Here is a 13473-nt window from a genome sequence, read left to right as displayed (position 1 = left end):
CTCTAAGGTCTCCCTGGAGCTTCTCTTCCCCAACCTGGCCTGGAACACTCCAGGGATGGAGCAGCCACAGCTTCTCTGGACAACCTACAAGTCCATAAGAGTTTAACCCATTGTTCTGTCACTGCCCAACATTAAACAACATTTCAAAGTTCATGGGGTGACTGTGAGCAGAGGAGTAGGATGGAGACTCCTGCAGAACTTTTCCTGGAGGGTTGAATTCTTTCCTTCACTTGGAAGCAAAGTAAACTGTGTTTTGAGGAGGAAGGCAAAATTTTGCTTGTAAATGCCTATTGATTGTAGTCAGCCTGAGGTCATTGGAGAAAGTTCCAACATAAGGAGAAGGGAAGTTCAGGTCACAGTTGCCTGAGTGTCAAACATGTGTGTATAGAGTCATTTATTCCTCTCTGCAGTTTGTTCTGTTTGGCCATTTTCAATCATTCCTGGGCTGTCCCCACAGAGTTTTATGTTGTGTCATGGCAGATGCTGCTTATGTTAAACACCACATGCTCAGCACTTTGGTGTTCCTGTATCTCTGAGGATTATATCTTCACATATTGCTTTGCTTCCTGAGCACTTATTAATATTTCAGGTCTGATTTGAAGTCACTGCACTGCTGGGTCAGCCAGCTCAGAAATCTGCCCACAACATGTGCAGAGTAGGCAGCACCAGGGCACATATCCCTCTGTGAAATTCTCATCCAGGGAGTCTCCACAGCATACACAGAGGGCAAGTTGATGGTCTTTGTTTTAGTCAAAGCTGTCAGAATTGTGTGTCAGGATATTTTCTGGCTCTTTGAGAAGCTGGAGACAGGCCAGAAGCTTATTTGATAACCACAGTCAAAGGCTTATGTAAAATGACAAGGTCTTTTGACTCTGGAATATAGTGTTTCACATTTCAATGGGCTCTCTAGAGCTTCCAAGCTTTTTTTTTTTTTTTTATTTTCTTTCCCTCTTGCAGGCTGCTGTGTTGGCCTGGATGAGATCCCTATAGCAAATATCTGCCTAGGAAACGTGGAGAGTAACACTGAGTCACCCGTGCAAGGGAGTGGCACTTTCACAGGGGATCTAGGGCATGGGCTGGACAGCCACAGAGGGGAAAGTTGCACCTAATAAACCCTCAAGAGGTTGGTTAGTGTGAAATCTTCCTTAGGGAAAACTCCCAATCGATGGATATCTCAGTTGAAATAGTTTAAGTGTTATTCTGGGTTTGAACTAGACATGAATGTGGGTAAAAACCTCAACCCCTACCAGACTTCTGTTTGGATTTGCTCTTGCTCCTCTTTGTCCTGGCCAGCTAATCTTAACCAGGATGATGCTTTTGTCCTCCTAACAGGGATGCCATATGGTAGCAGAGAGAATTCCCTTCTTTACTCAGAGATTCCCAAAAAGGTACGGAAGGAGGCCTTGCTGCTCCTGTCATGGAAACAGATGTTGGATCACTTCCAGGTAAGCTCAAGTGGAAAGAGCTTGGCTTGTCAGTGCTTGGGGAAACCAGGTGTTGCTGTAGGGTTGCTGTGGTGGCTACATCTGGCCTGTGTCTCAGCTTTCCTGCTCCTAAGGAAGCTGGGAATGTTGAGTTGAACCTGCTGTTTCTGCCCTTCACTGAGTGAACCAGAAAGGAAGGGAATTTTCCCTTCCCCTTTGCATTGCTGAAGAGAGTGGAGGATGTTGGCCTTTCTCCCCTCCTGAAAAGGTTCCTGGTGGAAAAGAATTTAGCTGTCCTGACCTGGTTTGGGCTGTTAGTCCTCTCCAGGGTAATTCAAGCTCCAGGAAGAGCTTTTGTTTGCAGTGTCTGACATGGAAACTGTTTGTGAAGGCTGCAGATAACGTCATTCAGTTAATTGGTTACATCTGATTTGCATAAGCAGAGCAAGTGTGCAGCTGTTGTCAGCTCATGCAGAAGTGCCAAGTGCAGAAATGACAGGCACAGTTCCTGGAGAGGGAACTTTGGAGGGGTGTGGTTGGTTTGGTTGTCCTGGAACACACCTGTGGCCTGGAGTACAGGAGTTATGGACCTGTACTCTGACACTGCTGCCTGGTTTTGCCTCTCTGTTGTGTTCTGGCTGTTCACAGACTACCTGGTGGCAGTCTTTGAGCATTCCTGTTCTCTGGAAGTTTCCCCTCCTTGCAGGTTTTTTCTTTCCTTCAATTGTAGGCAACCCCCCACCATGGGATGTACTCCAGAGAAGAGGAGCTCTTGAGGGAACGCAAGCGACTTGGTGTCTTTGGGATAACATCTTATGATTTCCACAGTGAGAGTGGCTTGTTCCTCTTCCAGGCCAGCAACAGCCTCTTTCACTGTCGAGATGGAGGCAAGAATGGTTTCATGGTGAGTCTGCTAGGGATTTGGTGACTTGGCACCTGAAATGCCATGGATGGGTTGGGTTGGAGATGGCTGCACATGGAATCACAAAGCAGTTTGGGTTGGAAGGGATCTTAAATACCACTTCATTCCACCCCCTGCCATGGGCAGGGACACCTTCCAGCAGCCCAGGTTGCTCCAAGCCCTGTCTAACCTGGCCTGGAACACTCCCAGGGATGGAGCAGCCACAGCTGCTCTGAGCAACCTGTGCCAGTGCCTCAGCACCTCACAGGGAAGGATTACTTCCCAGTATCCCATCTAACCCTCTGGCAATGGGAAGCCATTCCCCTGTGTCCTGTCCCTCCAGGTTCTTGTCCAAAGTCCCTGTACAACTCTCTTGGAGCCCCTTGAGGCACTGGAAGGGGCTCTGAGGTGTCTCTAGAGCCTTCTCCAGGCTGAACACCCCCAGCTCTCCCAGCCTGGCTCCAGGGCAGAGCTGCTCCAGCCCTCTCATAATCTTTGTGACCTCCCCTGGACCTGCTCTAAGAGTTCCACATCTTTCACATCTGCATCTCTTTGGTTATAGTTGTCTCCCTTGTGTCCTGTCAGGGCCACATTTGCACCATCCCATGAGCTGTTCCCGAGCTTTGTGTCTATCTGTTGCTGTAGGTGTCTCCAATGAAGCCTTTGGAGATCAAGACTCAGTGCACAGGGCCACGAATGGACCCCAAAATCTGCCCTGCTGACCCAGCCTTCTTTTCCTTCATCAACAACAACGACCTGTGGGTAGCAAACATCGAGACAGGCGAGGAGAAGAGGATGACATACTGCCATAAAGGTAACTGCTGCTTCTTCCCAGCTCCAGGAGCAAACTCCTCCTGAGAAACTTGGCCTGGAAAGGCTCATATCTTCATGGTTTGAGTGCATTCTTTTGGATCAGCTTTTTCCAAGGAGATGCAGATGCAAATGGCAACTCTTTGTTCTTCTTCAGGCTTATCCAATGTGCTTGATGACCCCAAGTCTGCTGGTGTAGCCACTTTTGTCATTCAGGAGGAGTTTGATCGGTTCACAGGCTACTGGTGGTGTCCCACAGCCTCCACAGAAGGTCAGTGACTGTTCTGCTCAGTAAATCCTGGTGCTGTAACTGCTCCCTCCTGGGCAAGGATTTCCTTTGTTTTTGGGGAGATAACCTGAAGGACCAAAACACTGAGGGGGATTATAATTGTGCTCAGAGAAGAATTTGCAGGTGATCACGAAGAGCTCTACAGGTGCTCACTCTGCACCAGTGCTCCAGGCAATCCAGAAAGAGCTGCAATACACTGCAGCAAACATTCTTCCTCCCTGCTCTAGGTTCAGAGGATTTGAAAACACTGAGGATCTTGTATGAGGAAGTGGATGAGTCAGAGGTGGAGATAATTCATGTTCCTTCACCTGCCTTGGAGGAGAGAAAAACAGATTCCTATCGGTACCCCAGGACAGGTGAGTGAAACACCTCAGAGCTGCTGCTGCTGCAGCTCGTGGCTCCTGCTGGTAGCAGCAGTGGAATTGGTGCTATAAACTTTGCATGATTAATTTAGGTACTTCCTAGCATGTAGAAACTGGTTGTAAATGTTGAGGCTTAATTGAGTCTCTGAGCCCAAAATCTGCTGCAAAGAAAGGATTGGGATTTAAAGTTCAGCACAAATGAAAGGATCACTGAGAAAGTGGAATATATCTGGTGGCATATCATGGAATGTATTTGGAATCCCATCTTTCCTCTCCCTTCTGAGGACATGCACAGGCAGCTAGGCAAGGCAAAGCAAACTGTTCCCATTCCCAGAATGACTCTGTGCTGACAGTGGTGTTTGCTCACATACATATTTGATATTTGTACATTCCCACACAGCTGTTTCAGTAGGACATAGGGTGATTCTTCTCTAGAAGCTGCATTTTGTATAACCACAGAGTGTTCAAGTGGATCATCTTGGTATTCTTTCTCTTCTTCTCTGCAGGCAGCAAAAACCCCAAGATTACATTGAAACTGGCAGAATTTAAGACTGACAGCAAGGGTAAGGTAAGTGATGGCTCAGAATGGGACAGTGTACAGGAGGGGGGGCTGTTCCTGGAGCTCCCCAGAGTTAACACAAGGTCACTAAGAAATCCTAGGTAGTGTTAGTCTGGGTTTTTTTAATCCCCTTGTATCACCTGGTTTTGTAATGTGTTTGTCCAAGAAACAGAAAACCTTAGAAATGCTGAGGAGTATCTTCCTGGTGGAGAGGCAGCTGGGAGCAGGGAGGGGAGTGGGAATAGAGTGAGCCTGGTAGAACCATAGGATGAAAACTCAAAGGGTTGAAATGGAGCTTAGAGATGATCCAGTCCCAACCCCCTGCCCTGGGCAGGGACACCTCCCACTAGAGCAGGTTGCTCAAGGTTTTATCCAACCTGACTGTGAACACTGCCAGGGTTGGGGCAGCCACAGCCTCCCTGGGCAATCTGTGCCAGTGTCTCACCACCCTCACAGGCAAAAACTTCACCCTAATATCTAATCTAAATTCCCTCTTTGAATTTCTCCCCATTCTTCCTTGTCCTGTCCCTGCAGTTCCTAACACAGTCCCTCTGCAGCTTCCCTGGAGCCCCTTCAGCTCCTGGAAGGAACACAATGTGGTACACCACGTTGCCCATGGTAGAGCAGGAGAGCTGGAGCCTGAGCTGATCCTGGGCTTCAGTCCCTGCCTGTGTCCCTTCCTGGGGCTGAATGCCAAAATCACTTTGCTTTGAAGCCTGTTTTCCCCTTCTCTTCCTGCCAATTGTAGCAAGACTTCTCCTGGCTTGACCCTTGCTGATGCCAATAAACTTTCTTATTCTCCCATCTCCCTGAGCTTCCCTGGGAGGAGGTGAGGAGCTCTGGTAACATCTGATTTGATGTTGGGCCTTTCTTTTGCTGCAGATTGTGTGTGCTCAGGACAAGGAGCTGGTGCAACCCTTTGCTGCTTTGTTCCCGAGCGTTGAGTACATCGCCCGCGCAGGATGGACCCGTGATGGCAAATAGTATGTCCATTTTCCTTCCAAACTAACATTCCCAAGGGCTCCCCTGGTTGCAGACCCTCAACATGCTTCCTAGTGTAATCATGACCTGGTTTTAAAGCACAAATGGCACATGAATATTTGGTTTCTTCAGTGCTGTAACAGCCCTAAAAGTAAGAGGGAAGCAAACATGGACCAGAGTGCCAAGTTGTGAGTTTGTCACAACCACAGAAGTGCCAGTGATACATTATCCTAGGGAATTCTGTGAAGTTCAAGGTGTTTAACACAAGTACAACATGCCTCCTGTGAAAATGGGAACGTTCTGGAAGCAGTTTTACCAGTGTCCACTGGTGCAGTTGGTGATGAAACACATCATGGGACAGGGAGAGTTGTGTGGTGCCAAGTCCTTCCTGCAGTGTGTGCAAGGGGAAGATTTGCTCTGGGACTGGTATTGCTCCACATGGGCTACACAGCCTTGCCTGAGGAGTTACAGAATTCACCCCAATCTGGTTGGTTTGAAACTTTAAAGCTTTTCTAATTTTTCCCCTTCTAAGTTTGCTTGGCTGTTAACTAGTTTCTGTGCAGTTAAGGTGACTTTGCTGTCTTTGAACATTTGCCTTCTGTAACTCAGCATTAATTTTCTGCTCTGGAAAGAAAATTCAGAGCTTTCCAGCAGGTAATCCCAGAGGTGACTGTGATGTTCTGCACCAGAAGCTTATCTAAATGTGCTGAATCTCTCAGTTCCTGAAATCCACAGTCACTGCAGTGCTGGGGGAGAAGTGGCTCTGTGGAAAGTCTGTCTTTAATGCTGAAACTTCCCTTGATGCACTTCCAGGCCTTGGGGTGGCCTCACTATGCAGCGCTGGTTTGCCATCTGTCATGTTGAGAGCCTGCAGTGCAGCACCACTTCCAGGGACTCTCCTTGGAGAGGAACAAGGCTGAGACTGAAGAAACTCCTTCCTTGGCACTTGTCTTAGGTCTGTGCCTTTCCCTGTCAGTGCAGTGTGCGAGAGGAGGAAGCTACAAATGGATCACTTGGAGTGATCACTTCAACTGGTTAGGAGGTTGATAGAACACAAGTAGAGCTTCCTGCTGGAGGGGCTGTCCAAGGAGGAGTTCAGTGCTGGAGACAGGGTTGTGTTAGCAGTGCTCCCTTGGAATAGACACTGGCAAATCTGTCAGACATCTTGTCTGAACGATCCCCTTGTGAAATCCCAGAGCTGTCTGGCAATCCGTGTGTGTTGGCAAAGCTTCCAGGGGATTAGAAAGCAGCAATGAGGAGAAAAAGCTTTGCATTCAGATGCCCAAATCCTTCCTGCCAGTGGGAGGGGGTTGAGGGGGGAGAGAAAGGGATGCATGTTCTGAGTGTTGGAAAGGGACAGCTATTCTCTGTGGTACTGACATTCACCTCCAACTTTTTTCCCCAGTGCTTGGGCTATGTTCCTAGACAGACCTCAGCAGCGGCTGCAGCTAATCCTTTTGCCTCCAGCACTCTTTATTCCAGTCCCAGAAAATGAGGAGCAACGTGCTGAATTTGCCAAAACTGTGCCAGAAAATGTCCAGCCATTTGTGATCTATGAAGAAACCACTGATGTGTGGATAAATGTAAGTGGCTTGAGGCTGGGAGGACAACACAAGCTGCCCCTTCCTCCCTCACACTTAACCATTTTGGGCTTGTCTGAGTGTCCAGTTTAGTCCTTGCTCTAGCAGTTTTGCTACTGAGGAATCCTAGATTTGGTGTTAATCCAGGGGGTTGATAAAGCCATGAGAAGAACTTGCCTGAACTCAGCACTGGGAGAGATGAGGATCCTGCCATCCCCTTGCAACTGGAACTGCTCATTCTGTGACATTCCCAGTGAACACAGACACTTGTGCACAGTGGGATGTAACACTGCTGCTCTTTTGAGTTGCTTTATACAAGATTAAACAGCTTCTTGAAGCAGCAACAACCCTAAGTGTGGTGTAGGGTTTTTTTTTAGGCAGGTAATGGATATAGGGGAAAAACTTCAGGCTCTAAGATGGTTGAATGGTACTGCAGTGACAAAGGCCTGAAGTTCACACTGTGGCATTCCAAAGGTGTTGGAATAGCAGCTAGTGGAACTCACAAGGCTGGTGCTGGTTTTGGTGGCTGGAAAAACCAGAGCACATGGGCCCAGAGTTTCTCTGTGCTAAGAGGAAACTCTGGGATGACTTTTCCCTGCTGTCTCCTCCTTGGAGCTGTTTCTCCCACTCTCCTTTCCTTTGGAGTCCCAGCAGTGCAGCACTGACTGCTCTGGCATTATCTCTGCTGTCTCACTCCAGATCAGTCACAGGTTTTTCTCTTGTGTGACAGGTTCACGATATCTTCTATCCCTTCATCCAGCCAGAGGGAGAGGAGGAAGAACTCTGTTTTATCCGAGCCAATGAGTGCAAAACAGGTTTCTGTCACCTGTACAGGGTGACAGCAGTCCTGAAGCCAGGCAGCCACGACTGGGTGCAGCCATATGTCCACAGTGAGGGTAAGGGCTGTGCCTGCTCAGTGTTTCATCTCTGGGAGCTCCCTCTGCTTGCCTTGTGTTGTCTTTTGGGGAAAGGCAGTGATTTATGGGATTTATTCTCATGTTCTTTCCTCTAGATGATTTCAAATGCCCCATCAAGGAGGAGATTGCCCTGACTGGAGGGGAATGGGAGGTGTTGGCAAGGCATGGATCCAAGGTAGGGGTTATTTTTATTCTCTTGAAGTGTTTCAGCTCTGCATTGTTTGTCCCCAGTCCTGTCCTGTGTCCTCTGTTCCACCTGGGACCTGCTGGAACTGCTTTAGCTTCATTTTGTTTCTCTTTTTATTGCTGCCTCTGCTTTCCCCAGAAGTGCTGTAGGCCAGTGCACATGGATCTGATTGCCTTTTTAATCAGCCTTTGGATTGCTCCTTAGGTAAATCCCAGGAGTGAGTCAGGCCATAAAAAAGGACACAAGTCTGAGGTTTAAAAGCAACAAAGAACTATTTGGTGGAGAAGCTTGGGATTGCTGCCTTTGCTGAGGCATTTTACCTCCAGCGAGTGCTTGCAAAGTGGAAATGTGTCCTGGAACTTGGAGTGAACTCTTGGTCTCCAACTGATCCCTCAGCAGAGCCTTTAGGAAGAAGGCAGCTGGGGAATAGAAAGCAATTTAGAATATGGAGAAACTGTATCTGTTGTCAGTTGCAGAACAGCCAGAAATGAATTTTTATTAATCTTGTAGAAACCCAGTATCATTTTTTTTGGCTTCAGGAATTAACTCTGAGCCTGATCTTTAATGCTCCCAGGTGATTCCTGTCAAAATAAAGACCTTGTCTGTTCATTTCCAATTAATCTGGATTTTCACTTCTGGCTTTGTAAAAACCCAACAGCTCCATGCTTTTGCTTTTCTGCAGCTTTTCCTCAATCTGCAATTAACCTGCTGTCCCTCCCCATGTGAATTCTCACTGTACATGCTGTTGATTTTGGCCACAGCTCTTCCCTGCATGTGTTATGGCTAAAATTGTGTTAGCAGCAATTATTGTGATGCATTTGTTGCTCCACAGGGCTCTGCCTGGTTTTCCTGGCCAATTGAGTTGGATATTTTCTTCCCTTTGCTGTTCACAGGGGTCTTCAAACTATGGGTTAGCCAGAAATAGCATTTGGAAGCTGTAAGGTGGAAAACAGCTCAGTGACTGTTGCTGGATCAATGCAGTGTTTAAAAGCTGTTGTCTCTGTTCCTGCCTGGCCAAGTGGGTTTTAGAAGCAGTAAAAACCTGGTTTAATGTGGCTTAAAGTTTGGTGCTGAGAGTTTTTAGTCTGGTCCTGCCACAAATGGGGATTCATTATCATGATTGCTGGAAAAAAACCCCCTATATCTGTACCCTTATATTCCAGTTATAGTCTGGGAGGAGGTTGGAGCCAGGTGGGAGTTGGTCTCTTCCTCCAAACAACAAGTGACAGGAGCAGAGGAAAAGACTTCACGTTGTACCAGGGAAGATTTAAATTGGAGATGAGGGAAAATGTCCTCACTGGAAGGGTGGTCAGGCCCTGGAAGAGGCTGCCCAGGGCAGTGATGGAGCCACCACCCCTGGAAGTATTCAAAACCCATGTTGGATGTGGCACCTGGGACATGGTTTAGTGGTGAACACAGTGGGGCTGAGTTAATAGTTGGACCCAGCGATTTTAGAAGGCTTTTCCAACCTAAATGACTCCATGGGTGTATAAAACACCAGATTGAAGCATGGAATCTTCCTAGTTTCACCTGAGGAGAACAAAATCCAACTTTTTATGCCCATTAAGGAGCAAATGCTTTGAGTGCTTTACACTGAGGGACTGTTTTCTTGCTGTGTAGGGCCACATATGTGTGCTCTAGCCCCTCACACCAAGCTATGAGCTGTTGGTGCTTGACCTGCCTCAGCCCAGGGACAGACAGTTTGGGCTGGCAGTGCTTGGCACTCATCTGCCACTCTCTCCTCCACACAGATCTGGGTCAATGAGGCCACCAAGCTGGTGTATTTCCAAGGCACAAAGGACACCCCGTTGGAGCATCACCTCTACGTCGTCAGCTACGAGTCTCCCGGGGAAATCATGCGACTCACCACTCCAGGCTTCTCCCACAGCTGTTCCATGAGCCAGGTTGGTTGTTTCTTGGATACAACACACCCTCATCTCCTTCACTAGCAGGGATCCTACTAGGAATGCCAATGAATCATGTCCAGTAATGAGTCCTGAGGGTTGTTTGAGGTGTGGGAGCTGTTGGCTGAGAGTTACGTGGAAGAGATGAGCTGTAGGAAATGAAGGATTTCATTCCCCTAACTCTTTTCTCTCCCATCCCAGAACTTTGACATGTTCATCAGCCACTACAGCAGTGTGAGCACTCCACCCTGTGTGCACATCTACAAGCTCAGCGGCTCTGATGATGACCCACTCCACAAGCAGCCCAAGTTTTGGGCCAGCATGATGGAGGCAGCCAGTAAGTCCTGGAGAACATGTCCATGCAGTGTTATCTCTGAGATTCTTCTAGCAATAGCCAAAAGTGATGGGGAGGAAGTGACCCAACTTCACTCTTGTGAGAAAATGAATGGTGGTGGTGTGTGTGGGGGAGGTTTGTCTTGTGGACAGCTCACCCAGGAAATTCTCTGTGGGTTGTTGTGCTGTTACTGTTTCATGCTTTGAGCAAAAGCAGTGCTCAAGGGTGCAGAGTTTGCACACCCTCGAGGGTGTGGTTTCCCCATGACTCACACACTGCTTTGGGTTGGAAGGACCTTAAAGCTCATCCAGTTCCACCCCCTGCCATGGGTGGAACACATTCCACACCTTCCACTAGCCCAGGTTGCTCCAAGTCCCATCCAGCCTGGCCTGGAACACTTCCAGAGTGGTTTCATTCAGAATTTACTTGAAGAGGGAAGGGACAGTGGTCGCTTCATTCTGCACTGTAGACTTTTAGATCCAGCTCACAGCAGCACTTGGACACCTCCTGCAAATGGTTTTCCCATCCCTGTTCTTACCATCCCACACTTTGCTGTGGTGGCACAGAGTGAGAATTCCCAGCTGGTGAGGTTTGGCTGTGGGATCTCTTCCTTCTTTCTCTCCCTGTGCAGGGAGGTGGAGACTGTGTGTTTCCCAGGGAGAGCCTTGGTGTGGTTTGGCATTGAAGAAGTCCTGACTAGGGTCAGATTTGAACAGGAGGAGCTTGTTCAGAGCCTGTATCACCTCATTGCTGTGTCTGCCCTTCCTGCTGCAGGTTGTCCCCCAGATTATGTCCCTCCTGAGATCTTTCACTTCCGCACTCAGGCGGATGTTGAGCTCTACGGAATGGTCTACAAACCTCATGATGTCCAGCCTGGGAAGAAGCATCCCACGGTGCTCTTTGTGTATGGAGGCCCTCAGGTAATCATCCAGAGGAACTGCTGGTGTCAGGGATGGGGTTGCTGCCCAGGGCAGAGCTCTGTGTGGCTCTGTCATGCATCAACTTACACTGCTTAGCAACGAGCACTGTCATAGAATCACAGATGGTTTGGGTTGGAAGGGAACTTAAAGATCATCTAGTTCCCACCCCCTGCCATGGGCATGGACACCTTCCACTAGACTAGGTTGCTCCAAGCCCCATCCAACTCTTCCAGGGATGGGGCAGCCACAGCTTCTCTGGGCAGCCTGTTTCAGTGCCTTATCACCCTCACAGCAAAGAACTTCCTCCTAATATCTAACCTAACCCTACTCTCTTTCAGTTTGTCTGGGTGTTCTGACCTCTCCTTCAAACCTCAGATGATTTTTCCAGCATTTAGCTTGATTTCCATGCCTCTGATAGCTCAATTAGTGGTTGCTATCCAGCTCAGGATCCTCCACAGTGGGCCAGACACAAGAGGGTACTGCAAAGCAGCTGCTCAGCTCTGAATCTCTTCTGCTTTCCTTGTGCAGGTGCAGCTAGTGAATAACTCCTTCAAAGGCATCAAGTACCTGAGGCTGAACACGTTGGCATCGCTGGGCTATGCTGTGGTGGTGATTGATGGAAGGGGATCATGCCAGAGAGGACTCAAGTTTGAAGGGGCCCTCAAAAACCAAATGGTAACGTTCAACTTTCAATCTCTGGCCTTTCTCAGGGTGTTTGTTTCCTCTGTGTGTTGCCCATTCCTGTCTCAAGCTCCTAGATTTAGGAATTCCACTGACATGAGCCTCTCTGTTGCCTCATTAGGGTCAGGTGGAGATAGAGGACCAGGTGGAAGGTTTACATTATGTAGCAGAAAAATACGGGTTCATCGACCTGAGCCGTGTGGCCATACACGGTTGGTCCTACGGAGGGTTCCTGTCCCTCATGGGGCTCATCTGCAAACCCAACGTCTTCAAGGTGAGTCTGGGCATGGGCTTGGCACCTTGGGGCACTTGGCTTTCACAGCTTCTCTCACTCCTGGCAGCTGCAGTTGGCATTTTGACTTGTTTCTGATGAACAGGTGGAAATGTCCCTGGATGAAGTCCTGAGTCTCAGCTCATACCTGGATGGGCTGGATGAGGAAGGTTCTGGGATAGGCTCCTTTCCCAGTGACTGTTGATGAGATAATTGATGTGCTATTCCCAATCCCAAGTGCCCAGTGGATCATTCCACAAGTCCTCCTTGAAAAGGAGAAGCCTTTAGTGTGCAGGAATTTTCCCCATTGAGGAACAGCAGGAGGAGGAATCTGGGCTTTACAGGGCCTGGGGTTTTTTTCCTGCCTCTTCAGGAGAACAGGGAACACTTGAACTCTTTAGCACAGCTAATTGAGGCTGTCTCCTGCCACCTCTTTGCCAGATTGCCATAGCAGGTGCTCCTGTCACAGTGTGGATGGCCTACGACACCGGCTACACCGAGCGGTACATGGACATCCCAGAGAACAACCAGCAGGGCTACGAGGCTGGATCTGTGGCATTGCACGTGGAAAAGCTGCCCAATGAGTGAGTACCTGCTCCCAACCTGCTCCTGACTCCTGAATCCCCACACCATGGATGAGTTCTGATCCCATTTAACCACCACCACCATGGCCTGGCGCTACTCTTGCTCGGTCTTGAGCTTGCCCAACTGGCAGCTCTTTGCTCAGACTCTCTGCACAGCTTTTCTGTGGTTTCCCATCCTGTTTCTAATCCTGTCTCTCACCCCATCCCCAGGCCAAATCGTTTGCTGATCCTCCATGGCTTTTTGGATGAAAATGTGCACTTTTTTCATACCAATTTCCTGGTATCACAGCTAATCCGGGCTGGAAAACCTTACCAGCTGCAGGTAGGAGGGACGAGAGTGGAGTGGGAAGAGCCTTTAAATTTGGAAAGAGTTTTCTGCCGTGTGTTCTGAGGGTGGGAGGAGGTGGAGGCAGATGCTCCCACATCCTGTTGGGATGTCGGTGACAGTGAGCCTTGTTGGACTCCAGGAGGTGGCACTGTGGCTGTTCCATCCTGGCAGATGTGCCATGTGCAGGCAGAGCTGCTGCCCTGGGGCCTGGAACTTTCCCTTTTCTGAGCTGTTGTTGTCCCACTTGGCTGGTGGCAGCAGAGGTGGCTGCAGTGAGTGAGGGTTGGTGCTCCAGATCTTCCCTGGCACATTTTTGTCCCGATGGAGACTGGTTGAGGGAACAGGGCTGATGTGAGCAAGGGATTTGGTGCTCCAGCCTTTCCCTGGCACATTTTTGTCCCAGTGAAGACTGGTTGAGGGAACAGGGGTGACATGAGCAAG

General features: G+C 48.9%; 1 protein-coding gene across 1 annotated transcript in view; it reads left to right on the top strand.

Moving 5' to 3' along the window:
- DPP9 (dipeptidyl-peptidase 9) overlaps positions 1 to 13473 on the top strand; it is a 20304-nt gene that overhangs the window by 6125 nt on the left and 706 nt on the right. Inside the window, exons 3-19 of the mRNA XM_009077304.1 lie at positions 1333 to 1445; positions 2155 to 2328; positions 2971 to 3139; positions 3293 to 3406; positions 3652 to 3780; positions 4293 to 4354; positions 5228 to 5328; positions 6732 to 6909; positions 7637 to 7802; positions 7919 to 7998; positions 9762 to 9914; positions 10116 to 10251; positions 11023 to 11168; positions 11697 to 11843; positions 11971 to 12123; positions 12562 to 12704; positions 12915 to 13026. Coding sequence (XP_009075552.1) covers positions 1333 to 1445; positions 2155 to 2328; positions 2971 to 3139; positions 3293 to 3406; positions 3652 to 3780; positions 4293 to 4354; positions 5228 to 5328; positions 6732 to 6909; positions 7637 to 7802; positions 7919 to 7998; positions 9762 to 9914; positions 10116 to 10251; positions 11023 to 11168; positions 11697 to 11843; positions 11971 to 12123; positions 12562 to 12704; positions 12915 to 13026 — 2276 coding nt within the window. The remainder of the gene's footprint in view (positions 1 to 1332; positions 1446 to 2154; positions 2329 to 2970; positions 3140 to 3292; positions 3407 to 3651; positions 3781 to 4292; positions 4355 to 5227; positions 5329 to 6731; positions 6910 to 7636; positions 7803 to 7918; positions 7999 to 9761; positions 9915 to 10115; positions 10252 to 11022; positions 11169 to 11696; positions 11844 to 11970; positions 12124 to 12561; positions 12705 to 12914; positions 13027 to 13473) is intronic.

The sequence above is a fragment of the Acanthisitta chloris genome, unplaced genomic scaffold (assembly GCF_000695815.1).
Source record: "Acanthisitta chloris isolate BGI_N310 unplaced genomic scaffold, ASM69581v1 scaffold19800, whole genome shotgun sequence".
Lineage (NCBI taxonomy): Eukaryota > Metazoa > Chordata > Aves > Passeriformes > Acanthisittidae > Acanthisitta > Acanthisitta chloris.
Note: the sequence above shows the minus strand (reverse complement) of the source record. Positions and strands in the feature narration are given on the sequence as shown.